This window comes from Salvelinus alpinus, chromosome 11 (genome assembly GCF_045679555.1).
Source record: "Salvelinus alpinus chromosome 11, SLU_Salpinus.1, whole genome shotgun sequence".
NCBI classification, from domain to species: Eukaryota; Metazoa; Chordata; class Actinopteri; order Salmoniformes; family Salmonidae; genus Salvelinus; species Salvelinus alpinus.
Window position 1 is genome coordinate 12,061,349 of NC_092096.1, and position 15,671 is coordinate 12,077,019.

Consider the following 15,671-nt stretch of genomic DNA (forward strand, 5'->3'; position numbering starts at 1 on the left):
GTCTAAAGTAGTGCACTATATAGGGAATAGGGCTCTGGTCTAAAGTAGTGCACTATATAGGGAATAGGGCTCTGGTCTAAAGTAGTGCACTATATAGGGAATAGGGCTCTGGTCTAAAGTAGTGCACTATATAGGGAATAGGGCTCTGGTCTAAAGTAGTGCACTATATAGGGAATAGGGCTCTGGTCTATAGTAGTGCACTATACAGGGAATAGGACTCTGGTCTAAAGTAGTGCACTATACAGGGAATAGGGCTCTGGTCTAAAGTAGTGCACTATATAGGGAATAGGGCCCTGGTCTAAAGTAGTGCACTATATAGGGAATAGGGCTCTGGTCTAAAGTAGTGCACTATATAGGGAATAGGGCTCTGGTCTAAAGTAGTGCACTATATAGGGAATAGGGCCCTGGTCTAAAGTAGTGCACTATACAGGGAATAGGGCCCTGGTCTAAAGTAGTGCACTATATAGGGAATAGGGCTCTGGTCTAAAGTAGTGCACTATATAGGGAATAGGGCTCTGGTCTAAAGTAGTGCACTATATAGGGAATAGGGCTCTGGTCTAAAGTAGTGCACTATATAGGGAATAGGGCTCTGGTCTAAAGTAGTGCACTATATAGGGAATAGGGCTCTGGTCTAAAGTCGTGTACTATATAGGGAATAGGGCTCTGGTCTAAAGTAGTGCACTATATATGGAATAGGGTGCCATTTGGGTGCACCTCAGGTTAGATGTTCTGGAAACACCCGCGGGGGAGTAGAAGGTAATTAGCGGGTGTAATTGCAACGCCCCTGTAATAGTCACGCACCACAGTTCTCTGCAGGTGACCAGGAAATTAATTTAGTGCCTTCAACCACTAATTTCATTTAGCAATTTATTTTCTCCATGACTGGTGTCAGGGAGTGGGAATAGTGGCTTAGAGCAGTTTACTTCTATTTCTGTTGCCATGGGACGTAGAGAACCTGTGCAGTTTTACAACTAATCTCATGCTATTGTAAATATTTCGCCACGAGGCTGAGAGAAAATCTTACTGTTTTAGAGCTAATTCCCTGCTATTCTACACATGTTGCTATTAAACTGAGAGAAAATGTGCAGTTTTATAGCTAATCTCATGCTATTGTACACATTTTGCAACGAGGCTGAGAGAAAATCTTACTGTTTTAGAGCTAATTCCCTGCTATTCTACACATGTTGCTATTAAACTGAGAGAAAATGTGCAGTTTTATAGCTAATCTCATGCTATTGTACACATTTTGTCACGAGGCTGAGAGAAAATCTTACTGTTTTAGAGCTAATTCCCTGCTATTCTACACATGTTGCTATTAAACTGAGAGAAAATGTGCAGTTTTATAGCTAATCTCATGCTATTGTACACATTTTGTCACGAGGCTGAGAGAAAATGTTACTGTTTAAGAACTCATTTCCTGTCATTCAAAAAAAAAATATATATATATAATATATTTATTAGGGGGGAGGGGTAGTTCATGATGAAACCCTCATATTAAACACCAATGATATTCACACAGTTGATGGTTTACAGTGCATTCGGAAAGTTTTCAGACCCCTTCCCTTTTTCCACATTTTCTGATGTTACAGCCTTATTCTAAAACGGATTCAATATAATTTTTTTCTCAGCTATCTACACACAATACCCCATCATGACAAAGCAAAAACAGTTTTAATTTATTTTTATCAAATGTATTACTAATAAAAAACAGAAATACCATATTTAAAAAAGTATTCAGACCCTTTGCTAGGAGACTCAAAATTGAGCTCAGATGCATCCTGTTTCCATTGATCATCCTTGAGGTTGAAGGAATTGTCCGTAGAGCTCCGAGACAGGATTGTGTCGAGGCACAGATCTGGGGAAGGGTACCAAAAAATGTCTACAGCATTGAAGAAGAAGAACACAGTGGCCTCCATCATTTTTAAAATGGAAGAAGTTTGGAACCACCAAGACTCTTCCTAGAGCTGACCGCCCGGCCAAACTGAGCAATCGGAGGAGAAGGGCCTTGGTCAGGCAGGTGACCAAGACCTCTCCAACAAGGTTGACAACTCCACGGTGTCCCCCTCCCAGAGTGAAAAAAAACCTTGGTGTGACCCTGCAAAAACGCCCCGATGGTGGAACCAACTTCCCCCAGAAGTTAGGACAGCAGAGTCCCTGTCCATCTTCCCCCAGAAGTTAGGACAGCAGAGTCCCTGCCCATCTTCCCCCAGAAGTTAGGACAGCAGAGTCCCTGCCCATCTTCCCCCAGAAGTTAGGATAGCAGAGTCCCTGCCCATCTTCCCCCAGAAGTTAGGACAGCAGAGTCCCTGCCCATCTTCTGAAAACATCTGAAACCCGACCTCTTCAAAGAGTATGTTAAATAATCCCACAGTACCTCCCCCTTTTGGGAACTAACACTCAACATTATTTACCTTCTACTACCACTGACTTTGCTGTGCTACTTTATTGAGGAAGAATGTACTGACTATGACTGAGATATACGGTTATCTTACCTAGTTATCTTAAAATGAATGCACTAATTGTAACGTGCTCTGAATAAGAGCGTCTGCTAAATGACTAAAATGTTATGTAAAAAAAATGGGGGTTTTTCCAGAGCGACAAAGTTGACTTTTAAAAGGACAGATACTCGCTGGGCATGAATGAAGGAAAGAAGAATATGAATTGTGGAGTGAGTCAGAAACTCAACCATCATCCACTTGACTTTCAAAGAGAAGATACTGCTGGCCTGGCGTGCATAGAGCCTGTTCAATGTTTCATGTGTTGTGGAGTAGGGTAGCTATTATTATTTATAACTGGTAAGTGTGCCTCTAGTCTAGCACGACCAGGAAACACCAAAGGCCTCTACCGTCTGTTGTTTCGCCTTCTCACTCTCTCTCCCTCTCCCTCTCCCTCTCTCTCTCTCTCTCTCTCTCTCTGTCTCTGTCTCTCTCCCTCTCCCTCTTGCTCACTCTGACTCTCTCTGTCTCTGTCTCTCTCTCTCTCTCCCTCTCCCTCTCCCTCTCTCTCACTCTCACTCTCACTCTCACTCTCTCTCTTTCCCTCTCTCTCTCTCCCTCTCCCTCTTGCTCACTTTCACTCTCTCTCTCTCTCTCTCACTTTCTCCCTCTATCTCTCTCCCTCTCTCCCGCTCCTTCTACCTCTCTACCTCTCTACCGCTCTCTCCCTCTACCTCTCTACACCTTTCTACCTCTCTACCTCTCTCCCTCTCTCACCCACTACCTCTCTACACCTCTCTACCTCTCTACCTCTCTCTACCTCTCTACCTGGCTGGCCTGCCTTTAATCAATAATAGGTGGTCTGGTCACGATACAATGTTGTTCATCCACCCACAGCCTTATGAATATCCTTCAGGACTGTTGATGCTAGATCAGAATAATCAAAACACAAACTGTAATGTCATGCAAATGGATGCACACCTGTTAGAATGTATGAACGATGCCTGCACCACCTCCAAGCTTGGCTTAAGACTTTACTGAACAGAGTGAAATAGTTTACAAGTATTTAAATCTTGAGAGAGAGTGAGAGTGAGAGTGAGAGTGAGAGAGAGAGAGAGAGAGAGAGAGAGAGAGAGAGAGAGAGAGAGAGAGAGAGAGGTGTGAGGGAGCCTGCTAGTTTACCTATTGATTCCTTAAAAGCCTTTTCTCATTATTGCCCAGTGCAGGCCAAGGTAGCCAGCTATGATGGGTTGGGGGAATTTAAAGGTTGAATGGTGTTTACTTGTTTTAAATGGCAAAATGAGAAAGCTGGGGTGTTTGAGTCACCATTAGCAGTTTTCTTTCTCCAGTAAGCTTCAGAAAAAGCACGCTAAGACCAAAAAAACAAGTCTACCAACGGCAGGTGAGGACGGGAGATAAAGGTTGCCATTGACAACCGAGAGGGGGTTACGTGCCCTGTCAGTACAGTATGTGGCCTGCAGAAGAGCATTTTAGAAATATTATGCAGCATCCATTGGACAGGCTACATTAACTACAGCCTTCAGTGGTGTGAAGTTTACCCTACATTATCTACAGCCTTCCGTGGTGTGAAGTTTCCCTTACAATATCTACAGTCTTCAGTGGTGTGAAGTTTCCGCTACATTATCTACAGTCTTCAGTGGTGTGAAGTTTCCCCTACATTATCTACAGCTTTCAGTGGTGTGAAGTTTCCCCTACATTATCTACAGCCTTCAGTGGTGTGAAGTTTCCGCTACATTATGTACAGCCTTCAGTGGTGTGAAGTTTCCCCTACATTAACTACAGCCTTCAGTGGTGTGAAGTTTCCCCTACATTATCTACAGCCTTCAGTGGTGTGAATTTTCCCCTACATTAACTACAGCCTTCAGTGGTGTGAAGTTTCCCCTATATTATCTACAGCCTTCCGTGGTGTGAAGTTTCCCCTACATTATCTACAGCCTTCAGTGGTGTGAAGTTTCCCTTACATTATCTACAGTCTTCAGTGGTGTGAAGTTTCCCCTACATTATCTATAGCCTTCCGTGGTGTGAAGTTTCCCCTACATTATCTACAGTCTTCAGTGGTGTGAAGTTTCCCCTACATTATCTACAGTCTTCAGTGGTGTGAAGTTTCACCTACATTATCTACAGCCTTCAGTGGTGTGAAGTTTCCCCTACATTATCTACAGCCTTCAGTGGTGTGAAGTTTCCCTTACATTATCTACAGTCTTCAGTGGTGTGAAGTTTCCCCTACATTATCTATAGCCTTCCGTGGTGTGAAGTTTCCCCTACATTATCCACAGTCTTCAGTGGTGTGAAGTTTCCCCTACATTATCTACCGTCTTCAGTGGTGTGAAGTTTCCCCTACATTATCTACCGTCTTCAGTGGTGTGAAGTTTCCCCTACATTATCTACAGCCTTCAGTGGTGTGAAGTTTCCCCTACATTATCTACAGTCTTCAGTGGTGTGAAGTTTCCCCTACATTATCTATAGCCTTCCGTGGTGTGAAGTTTCCCCTACATTAACTACAGCCTTCAGTGGTGTGAAGTTTCCCCTACATTATCTACAGCCTTCTGTGGTGTGAAGTTTCCCCTACATTAACTACAGCCTTCAGTGGTGTGAAGTTTCCCCTACATTATCTACAGCCTTCAGTGGTGTGAAGTTTCCCCTACATTATCTACAGCCTTCAGTGGTGTGAATTTTCCCCTACATTATCTACAGCCGATTACCCTTTTCCCCTTCCTCCCTGTCTTCTAAAAAGGGGAGATTTATTTTGCCCAACATTGAGACAATAGTTATTTCTTAAGTAAAAATTGGATTTTGGGAGGTAAACTCCTTCCCCAGGGCAGAGGTAAAGCATGGAGAGAAGACCAGTATTAGGATGCAGAGACGATGTCCCTTGCCTCTCCTCTCCTCGCTTATCCCTCTCCTCGCCTCGCTAGCGGCCTTGCCAGCCCGAATCAGAGGAACACGAGGGAGGGACACCAGATTGGTTCAGAATGAATTATTAACCTCACCTTCATGGAAGATTAAACTAATCCATCCACGTGTTGCCAGGACTTCTCCTGAACACCACTGCTTATGAACACAGCTCTACCCTTCTGAGCACAGCTCTACCCTTCTGAACACAGCTCTACCCTTCTGAACACAGCTCTGCCCTTCTGAACACAGCTCTACCCTTCTGAACACAGCTCTGCATAAGCGAGAGAGAGATATTAGATTCGATTTTATTAGTCACATGCACAGGGACGCAGATGTAGTTGCAGGGTACAGTGAAATTCTTCAGCTGCGAGTTCCGACATTGCTGTTGTGAATAAAACATGCAAATGAAACAATACAAACTTTAAATAATAACATTTACATATTTACAACAAAAGAGAGAGAGAGAGAGAGAGCGAGAGAGCGAGAGAGCGAGAGAGAGAGAGAGAGAGAGAGAGAGAGAGAGAGAGAGAGAGAGAGAGAGAGAGAGAGAGAGAGAGAGAGAGAGAGAGAGAGAGAGAGAGAGAGAGAGAGAGAGAGAGAGAGAGAGAGGGCGAGAGAGAGAGAGAGAGAGAGAGAGAGAGGGAGAGAGAGAGAGAGAGAGGGAGAGAGAGAGAGAGAGAGAGAGAGAGAGAGAGAGAGAGAGAGAGAGAGAGAGAGATCATCTGGGCGAGAACAGTTCAGTAAAACAGTAGACCTGATCGACAGCTGTCTGTTACCTCCACTGTGTGGACAGGAGAAGACTAGCTGTCTGTTACCTCCACTGTGTGGACAGGAGAAGACTAGCTGTCTGTTACCTCCACTGTGTGGACAGGAGAAGACTAGCTGTCTGTTACCTCCACTGTGGACAGGAGAAGACTAGCTGTCTGTTACCTCCACTGTGTGGACAGGAGAAGACTAGCTGTCTGTTACCTCCACTGTGGACAGGAGAAGACTAGCTGTCTGTTACCTCCACTGTGGACAGGAGAAGACTAGCTGTCTGTTACCTCCACTGTGTGGACAGGAGAAGACTAGCTGTCTGTTACCTCCACTGTGGACAGGAGAAGACTAGCTGTCTGTTACCTCCACTGTGTGGACAGGAGAAGACTAGCTGTCTGTTACCTCCACTGTGCGGACAGGAGAAGACTAGCTGTCTGTTACCTCCACTGTGTGGACAGGAGAAGACTAGCTGTCTGTTACCTCCACTGTGTGGACAGGAGAAGACTAGATGTCTGTTACCTCCAATGTGTGGACAGGAGAAGACTAGTTGTCTGTTACCTCCACTGTGGACAGGAGAAGACTAGCTGTCTGTTACCTCCACTGTGGACAGGAGAAGACTAGCTGTCTGTTACCTCCACTGTGGACAGGAGAAGACTAGCTGTCTGTTACCTCCACTGTGTGGACAGGAGAAGACTAGCTGTCTGTTACCTCCACTGTGGACAGGAGAAGACTAGCTGTCTGTTACCTCCACTGTGTGGACAGGAGAAGACTAGCTGTCTGTTACCTCCACTGTGTGGACAGGAGAAGACTAGCTGTCTGTTACCTACACTGTGTGGACAGGAGAAGACTAGATGTCTGTTACCTACACTGTGTGGACAGGAGAAGACTAGATGTCTGTTACCTCCACTGTGTGGACAGGAGAAGACTAGCTGTCTGTTACCTCCACTGTGTGGACAGGAGAAGACTAGCTGTCTGTTACCTCCACTGTGGACAGGAGAAGACTAGCTGTCTGTTACCTCCACTGTGGACAGGAGAAGACTAGCTGTCTGTTACCTCCACTGTGGACAGGAGAAGACTAGCTGTCTGTTACCTCCACTGTGTGGACAGGAGAAGACTAGCTGTCTGTTACCTCCACTGTGTGGACAGGAGAAGACTAGCTGTCTGTTACCTCCACTGTGGACAGGAGAAGACTAGCTGTCTGTTACCTCCACTGTGTGGACAGGAGAAGACTAGCTGTCTGTTACCTCCACTGTGTGGACAGGAGAAGACTAGCTGTCTGTTACCTCCACTGTGTGGACAGGAGAAGACTAGCTGTCTGTTACCTCCACTGTGTGGACAGGAGAAGACTAGCTGTCTGTTACCTCCACTGTGTGGACAGGAGAAGACTAGCTGTCTGTTACCTCCACTGTGTGGACAAGAGAAGACTAGCTGTCTGTTACCTCCACTGTGGACAGGAGAAGACTAGATGTCTGTTACCTCCACTGTGTGGACAGGAGAAGACTAGCTGTCTGTTACCTCCACTGTGTGGACAGGAGAAGACTAGCTGTCTGTTACCTCCACAGTGTGGACAGGAGAAGACTAGCTGTCTGTTACCTCCACTGTGTGGACAGGAGAAGACTAGCTGTCTGTTACCTCCACTGTGTGGACAGGAGAAGACTAGCTGTCTGTTACCTCCACTGTGTGGACAAGAGAAGACTAGCTGTCTGTTACCTCCACTGTGGACAGGAGAAGACTAGATGTCTGTTACCTCCACTGTGTGGACAGGAGAAGACTAGCTGTCTGTTACCTCCACTGTGTGGACAGGAGAAGACTAGCTGTCTGTTACCTCCACTGTGGACAGGAGAAGACTAGCTGTCTGTTACCTCCACTGTGTGGACAAGAGAAGACTAGATGTCTGTTACCTCCACTGTGGACAGGAGAAGACTAGCTGTCTGTTACCTCCACTGTGTGGACAGGAGAAGACTAGCTGTCTGTTACCTCCACTGTGGACAGGAGAAGACTAGCTGTCTGTTACCTCCACTGTGTGGACAGGAGAAGACAAGCTGTCTGTTACCTCCACTGTGTGGACAAGAGAAGACAAGCTGTCTATTACCTCCACTGTGGACAGGAGAAGACTAGCTGTCTGTTACCTCCACTGTGGACAGGAGAAGACTAGCTGTCTGTTACCTCCACTGTGGAAAGGAGAAGACTAGCTGTCTGTTACCTCCACTGTGGACAGGAGAAGACTAGCTGTCTGTTACCTCCACTGTGGACAGGAGAAGACTAGCTGTCTGTTACCTCCACTGTGGACAGGAGAAGACTAGCTGTCTGTTACCTCCACTGTGTGGACAGGAGAAGACTAGCTGTCTGTTACCTCCACTGTGTGGACAGGAGAAGACTAGCTGTCTGTTACCTCCACTGTGTGGACAGGAGAAGACTAGCTGTCTGTTACCTCCACTGTGGACAGGAGAAGACTAGCTGTCTGTTACCTCCACTGTGTGGACAGGAGAAGACTAGCTGTCTGTTACCTCCACAGTGTGGACAGGAGAAGACTAGCTGTCTGTTACCTCCACTGTGTGGACAGGAGAACACTAGCTGTCTGTTACCTCCACTGTGTGGACAGGAGAAGACTAGCTGTCTGTTACCTCCACTGTGGACAGGAGAAGACTAGCTGTCTGTTACCTCCACTGTGTGGACAGGAGAAGACTAGCTGTCTGTTACCTCCACTGTGTGGACAGGAGAAGACTAGCTGTCTGTTACCTCCACTGTGGACAGGAGAAGACTAGCTGTCTGTTACCTCCACTGTGGACAGGAGAAGACTAGCTGTCTGTTACCTCCACTGTGGACAGGAGAAGACTAGCTGTCTGTTACCTCCACTGTGGACAGGAGAAGACTAGCTGTCTGTTACCTCCACTGTGGACAGGAAAAGACTAGTTTCTTCATACATGGTATTAGCTTCTCACTTTGCACTCTTTGTTGTTGTGGAAGTGAAACCATATAAAAGAATAAGAATTATAATAATAATAATATAAAGAAAGTTTAAAAACCAAAATTAAAACGTCTGCAGTCCTTAGCTGTACCTACCTTCTGTTGAAAAGGTCAGGGTCTCGGATCTTGGCGTCCCTGTCGTAGACAAAGTGTTCCTGTGTGATGGTGACGCTGTGGTCCAGACTGTAGTTCTTACTGATGGTCACAACAGGATAACCCATCTGGAGGGTCCAGCAGTCCATCACCTCCTTAATGTTGATGTCCTTCCCTTCCTTCTGCATGGCCTGGGGGGATATGGGGAATCAATTAACCAATTAACCTGTTAAATCAGTCAGACGTTGGTCTGTCCTTCTGCATGGCCTGGGGGGATATGGGGAATCAATTAACCAGTTAACCTGTTAAATCAGTCAGACGTTGGTCTGTCCTTCTGCATGGCCTGGGGGGATATGGGGAATCAATCAACCAGTTAACCAGTTAAATCAGTCAGACGTTGGTCTGTCCTTCTGCATGGCCTGGGGGGATATGGGGAATCAATTAACCAATTAACCAGTTAAATCAGTCAGACATTGGTCTGTCCTTCTGCATGGCCTGGGGGGATATGGGGAATCAATTAACCAGTTAACCTGTTAAATCAGTCAGACGTTGGTCTGTCCTTCTGCATGGCCTGGGGGGATATGGGGAATCAATTAACCAATTAACCTGTTAAATCAGTCAGACGTTGGTCTGTCGGTCAAATCAAATCAAATGTTATTGGTCACTTACACATATCTTACAGATATCGCAGGAGCAGCGAAATGCTTGTGTTTCTAGCTCCAACAGTACAGTAATACATAATGCTTGTGTTTACAGCTCCAACAGTACAGTAATACATAATGCTTGTGTTTCTAGCTCCAACAGTACAGTAATACATAATGCTTGTGTTTCTAGCTCCAACAGTACAGTAATATCTAATGCTTGTGTTTCAGCTCCAACAGTAATATCTAATGCTTGTGTTCCTAGCTCCAACAGTACAGTAATATATAATGCTTGTGTTTCTAGCTCCAAAAGTACAGTAATACATAATGCTTGTGTTTCTAGCTCTAACAGTACAGTAATATATAATGCTTGTGTTTCTAGCTCCAACAGTACAGTAATACATAATGCTTGTGTTTACAGCTCCAACAGTACAGTAATACATAATGCTTGTGTTTACAGCTCCAACAGTACAGTAATACATAATGCTTGTGTTTCTAGCTCCAACAGTACAGTAATACATAATGCTTGTGTTTCTAGCTCCAACACTACAGTAATACATAATGCTTGTGTTTCTAGCTCCAACACTACAGTAATACCTAGTTAAGAAATATCCGAACGAGCCAATGTCACTGAAAAAATTATAAACGCAACATGCAACAATCTCAAAGATTTTTCTGAGTTACAGTTCATATAAGAAATTCAGTCAAATGAAATGAATTCGTTAGGCCTTTAATCTATGGATTTCACATGACTGGACAGATACTTTAAAAAAAGGTAGGGCCATGGATTATAAAACCAGCCCGTATCTGGTGTGGCCACCATTTACCACATGCAGAGCGACACATCTTTGAATAGAGTTGATCAGGCTATTGATTGTGGCCTGTGGAATGTTGTCCCACCTCTCTTCAATGGCTGTGTGAAGTTGCTGGATATTGGCGGGAACTGGAACACACTGTCGTATACGTCGATCCAGAGCATCCCAAACATGCTGAATGGGTATCATGTCTGATGAGTATGCAGGCCATGGAAGAACTGGGACATTTTCAGCTTCCAGGAATTGTGTACAGATACTTGCGACATGGAGACGTCCATTATCATCTTGAAACATGAGGTGATGGCGTTGAATTAATAGTACAACAATGGGCCTCAAGGTTCTCGTCACGGTATCTCTGTGCATTCAAATTGCCATCGATAAAATACAATTGTGTTCATTGTCCGTAGCTTATACCTGCCCATACCATAACACCACCACCACCATGGGGCACTCTGCTCACAACGATGACATCAGCTAAACGGCTCGCCCACACGACACCATACACACTGTCTGCTATCGACCCGATACAGTTGAAACCGGGATTCATCTGTGAAGAGTACACTTCTTCAGCGTGCCAGTGGCCATCGAAGGTGAGCATTTGTCCAGTGAAGTCAGTTTCGACCTGCAATCATGTCAAGACCCTGGTGAGGATGACAAGTACGCAGATGAGCTTCTCTGATACGGTTTCTGACAGTTTGTGCACAAATTCTTTCGGTTGTGCAAACCCTCGTCAGCTGTCCGGGTGGATGGTCTCGGATGATCCCGCAGGTGAAGAAGCCAGATGTAAAAGTCGTGGGCTGGCATTGGTTTACTGTCCCCAGCACAAGGTGCACCTGTGTAATGATCATGCTGTTTAATCAGCTTCTTGATATGCCACACCTGTCAGGTGGATGGATTATCTTGGTAAAGGAGAAATGCTCACTAACAGGGACATTTTAGAGAAATAAGCTTTTTGTGCGTATGGAACATTTCTGGGATCTTTTATTTCAGCCCATGAAACATGGAACCAACAATTTACATGTTGCGTTTTATATTTTTGGTTCGGTATATACAGTATATCACAGGAGATTGGTGGCATCTTACGTTTGGAGGATGGGCTCGTGGTAATGCCTGGAGCAGAATATGAATATGTGGAGTGGGATCAAATACATCCAACACATGGTTTCCATGGTTTCCAGGTGTTTGATGCCATTCCATTTGCTCCGTTCCAGCCGTCCTCCCCTCACCAGCCTCCTCTGATGTAGAGGTTTATAATGGTGTGAAATAGACCGTATGGAGAGTATATACATTATTAGAAAAGCCTATATAATGTACATATGAAGGTGTTTAGCTTGTCGGGAGGCGAGGTGTCGGTGTCCCGCGACGTGGCTGGTTTTCCCTTTATAATCCTTGATTGTCTGGAGTCCCTGTCACATACGTCTCGTGTCTGAGTCGTTGAATTGCGACTCCACGTGGTCCATGTACTGTCGTTTTGCCTGTTTGATGGCCTTACAGAGGGCGTAGCTGGTCGGTTTGTACACGCCCATGTTCCAAGTCATGTTGCCGTGGTTAAATGCTTTGGTTCGTGCTTTCAGGTTTGCGCAAATCATGTCATCTATCCACGGTTTATGGTTTGGATCATTTGTAATCATCACAGTGGGAACAACATCCTCTATGGACTTCCTGATGAACTCAGTGTATACGTTGATATTACTTTCCCAGGCAACATAAACATTTCCAAGTCCATGTGATCAAAACAATCTTGAAGGCATAGATTTCGATTGGTCAGACCAACGTTGAACAGTCCTTACAATGGGTCCTTCCTGTTTAAATTTCTGCCCATAGGAGGGGAGGAGCAAAATGGAGGCGTGATCTGATTTGCCGAAGGTAGGGCGGGGGAGGGCCGTGTAGCCGCCCCGGAAGGGGAAGTAGCACAGGAGATGGGTTGATAGAGCTTTGGTTGCTTTTTTCCTCCAATTTCCTTCATTAAAGTCCTCAGCTACAGTCAATGCGGCTTCAGGATATGTGGTTTCCATTTTTCAGTGTAGTTCTTTGAGAGCCATAGCAGTGTTGGCTTGGGGGGGAACATACACGGCCGTGAAGATGACCGAAGAAGATTTATCTTGGGAGGTAATGAGGTCGCCATTTGATGGTGATGTATTCCAGATCGGGAGAACAAAAGGACTTGCATTCCTGTACATTACCACCATGAGTAGTTAATCATGAAACATACAACTCCACCTTTTCTTTTCCCCGGAGAGTTCTTTCTTCCTGTCCGCGTGATATACGGAGAACCCCACGTGATATACGGAGAACCCGGTATATCCGGAGAGAGCCATGGTTCCATAAACAGAGTACGCTACAGTCCCTGATGTTTCTCTGGAAGGAGATCCTCGTCTGCTTTATTGTACATTACCAGCAGTACTATCATTCAGTATGTCATTACTATCAGTACTATCATTCAGTCTGTCATTACTATCAGTACTATCATTCCGTATGTCATTACTATCAGTGCTATCATTCCGTATGTCATTACTATCAGTGCTATCATTCAGTCTGTCATTACTATCAGTGCTATCATTCAGTCTGTCATTACTATCAGTGCTATCATTCAGTCTGTCATTACTATCAGTGCTATCATTCAGTCTGTCATTACTATCAGTGCTATCATTCAGTCTGGCATTACTATCAGTGCTATCATTCAGTCTGTCATTACTATCAGTGCTATCATTCAGTCTGGCATTACTATCAGTGCTATCATTCAGTCTGTCATTACTATCAGAACTATCATTCAGTCAGTCAGTCATTCAGTCAGCCAGTCAGTAATTCAGTCAGTTAGTCAGCCAGTCAGTAATTCAGCAATTCAGTCAGTCATTGTCATTCACTCATTCAGTAATGCAGTCATTCAGTCAGCCAGTCAGTCATTCAGTCAGCCAGTCAGCCAGTCAGTAATTCAGTCATTTAGCCAGTCAGTAATTCAGTCAGCCAGTCAGTCATTCAGTCAGCCAGTCATTCAGTCAGCCAGTCAGTCAGTCAGTCAGCCAGTCAGTCATTCAGTCAATCTGTCAGTCATTCAGTCAGCCAGTCAGTCAGTCAGTCAGCCAGTCAGTAATTCTGTCATTTAGTCAGCCAGTCAGTCAGCCAGTCAGTCAGTCAGTCATTCAGTCAGCCAGTCATTAAGTTATTCAGTTATTCAGTCAGTCAGTCAGCCAGTCAGTAATTCCGTCATTTAGTCAGCCAGTCAGTAATTCAGTCATTCAGTCAGTCAGCCAGTCATTGTCATTCACTCATTCAGTCAGTCAGTCAGTTAGCCAGTCAGTCAGTCAGCCAGTCAGCCAGTCAGTCAGTCAGTCAGTCAGCCAGCCAGCCAGTCAGTGCTCAGGTACTTCTATGTCCATCAGAGGGGTCAATTCATATTCAATTCCTGCCAGTTAAATTTGACATGGAATTGCCCCATAGTACTGCAATTCAATGTTTGAAATGACTGGAATTTAAATGATCCCAATTGGGATTGATCCCTGATGTCCAATTGGTCTATATATTGTTTGATTAGTCAGCAGGTAATCAGTCAGCTCATCAACAAGTGAATCGGTCTCTAACTCAGCCATTTCCATGATTAGTCAGCAGGTAAACAGTCAGCTCATCAACAAGCGAATCGGTCTCTAACTCAGCCATTTCCATGATTAGTCAGCAGGTAACCAGTCAGCTCATCAACAAGCGAATCGGTCTCTAACTCAGCCATTTCCATGATTAGTCAGCAGGTAACCAGTCAGCTCATCAACAAGCGAATCGGTCTCTAACTCAGCCATTTCCATGATTAGTCAGCAGGTAACCAGTCAGCTCATCAACAAGTGAATCGGTCTCTAACTCAGCCATTTCCATGATTAGTCAGCAGGTAACCAGTCAGCTCATCAACAAGTGAATCGGTCTCTAACTCAGCCATTTCCATGATTAGTCAGCAGGTAACCAGTCAGCTCATCAACAAGTGAATCGGTCTCTAACTCAGCCATTTCCATGATTAGTCAGCAGGTAACCAGTCAGCTCATCAACAAGTGAATCGGTCTCTAACTCAGCCATTTCCATGATTAGTCAGCAGGTAACCAGTCAGCTCATCAACAAGTGAATCGGTCTCTAACTCAGCCATTTCCATGATTAGTCAGCAGGTAACCAGTCAGCTCATCAACAAGTGAATCGGTCTCTAACTCAGCCATTTCCATGATTAGTCAGCAGGTAACCAGTCAGCTCATCAACAAGTGAATCGGTCTCTAACTCAGCCATTTCCATGATTAGTCAGCAGGTAACCAGTCAGCTCATCAACAAGTGAATCGGTCTCTAACTCAGCCATTTCCATGATTAGTCAGCAGGTAACCAGTCAGTTCATCAACAAGTGAATCGGTCTCTAACTCAGCCATTTCCATGATTAGTCAGCAGGTAACCAGTCAGCTCATCAACAAGTGAATCGGTCTCTAACTCAGCCATTTCCATGATTAGTCAGCAGGTAACCAGTCAGCTCATCAACAAGTGAATCGGTCTCTAACTCAGCCATTTCCATGATTAGTCAGCAGGTAACCAGTCAGCTCATCAACAAGTGAATCGGTCTCTAACTCAGCCATTTCCATGATTAGTCAGCAGGTAACCAGTCAGCTCATCAACAAGTGAATCGGTCTCTAACTCAGCCATTTCCATGATTAGTCAGCAGGTAACCAGTCAGCTCATCAACAAGTGAATCGGTCTCTAACTCAGCCATTTCCATGATTAGTCAGCAGGTAACCAGTCAGCTCATCAACAAGTGAATCGGTCTCTAACTCAGCCATTTCCATGATTAGTCAGCAGGTAACCAGTCAGCTCATCAACAAGTGAATCGGTCTCTAACTCAGCCATTTCCATGATTAGTCAGCAGGTAACCAGTCAGTTCATCAACAAGTGAATCGGTCTCTAACTCAGCCATTTCCATGATTAGTCAGCAGGTAACCAGTCAGCTCATCAACAAGTGAATCGGTCTCTAACTCAGCCATTTCCATGATTAGTCAGCAGGTAACCAGTCAGTTCATCAACAAGTGAATCGGTCT

The 15,671-nt window shown here is 45.0% G+C and overlaps 1 protein-coding gene across 2 annotated transcripts in view; it reads right to left on the minus strand.

Moving 5' to 3' along the window:
* Positions 1–15,671, minus strand: part of LOC139533579 (thyrotropin-releasing hormone-degrading ectoenzyme-like) — a 554,487-nt gene that overhangs the window by 210,525 nt on the left and 328,291 nt on the right. For both annotated transcript variants that reach the window (XM_071331728.1, XM_071331726.1), the window contains one exon: positions 9,171–9,358. In XM_071331728.1, coding sequence (XP_071187829.1) covers positions 9,171–9,358 — 188 coding nt within the window. The remainder of the gene's footprint in view (positions 1–9,170; positions 9,359–15,671) is intronic.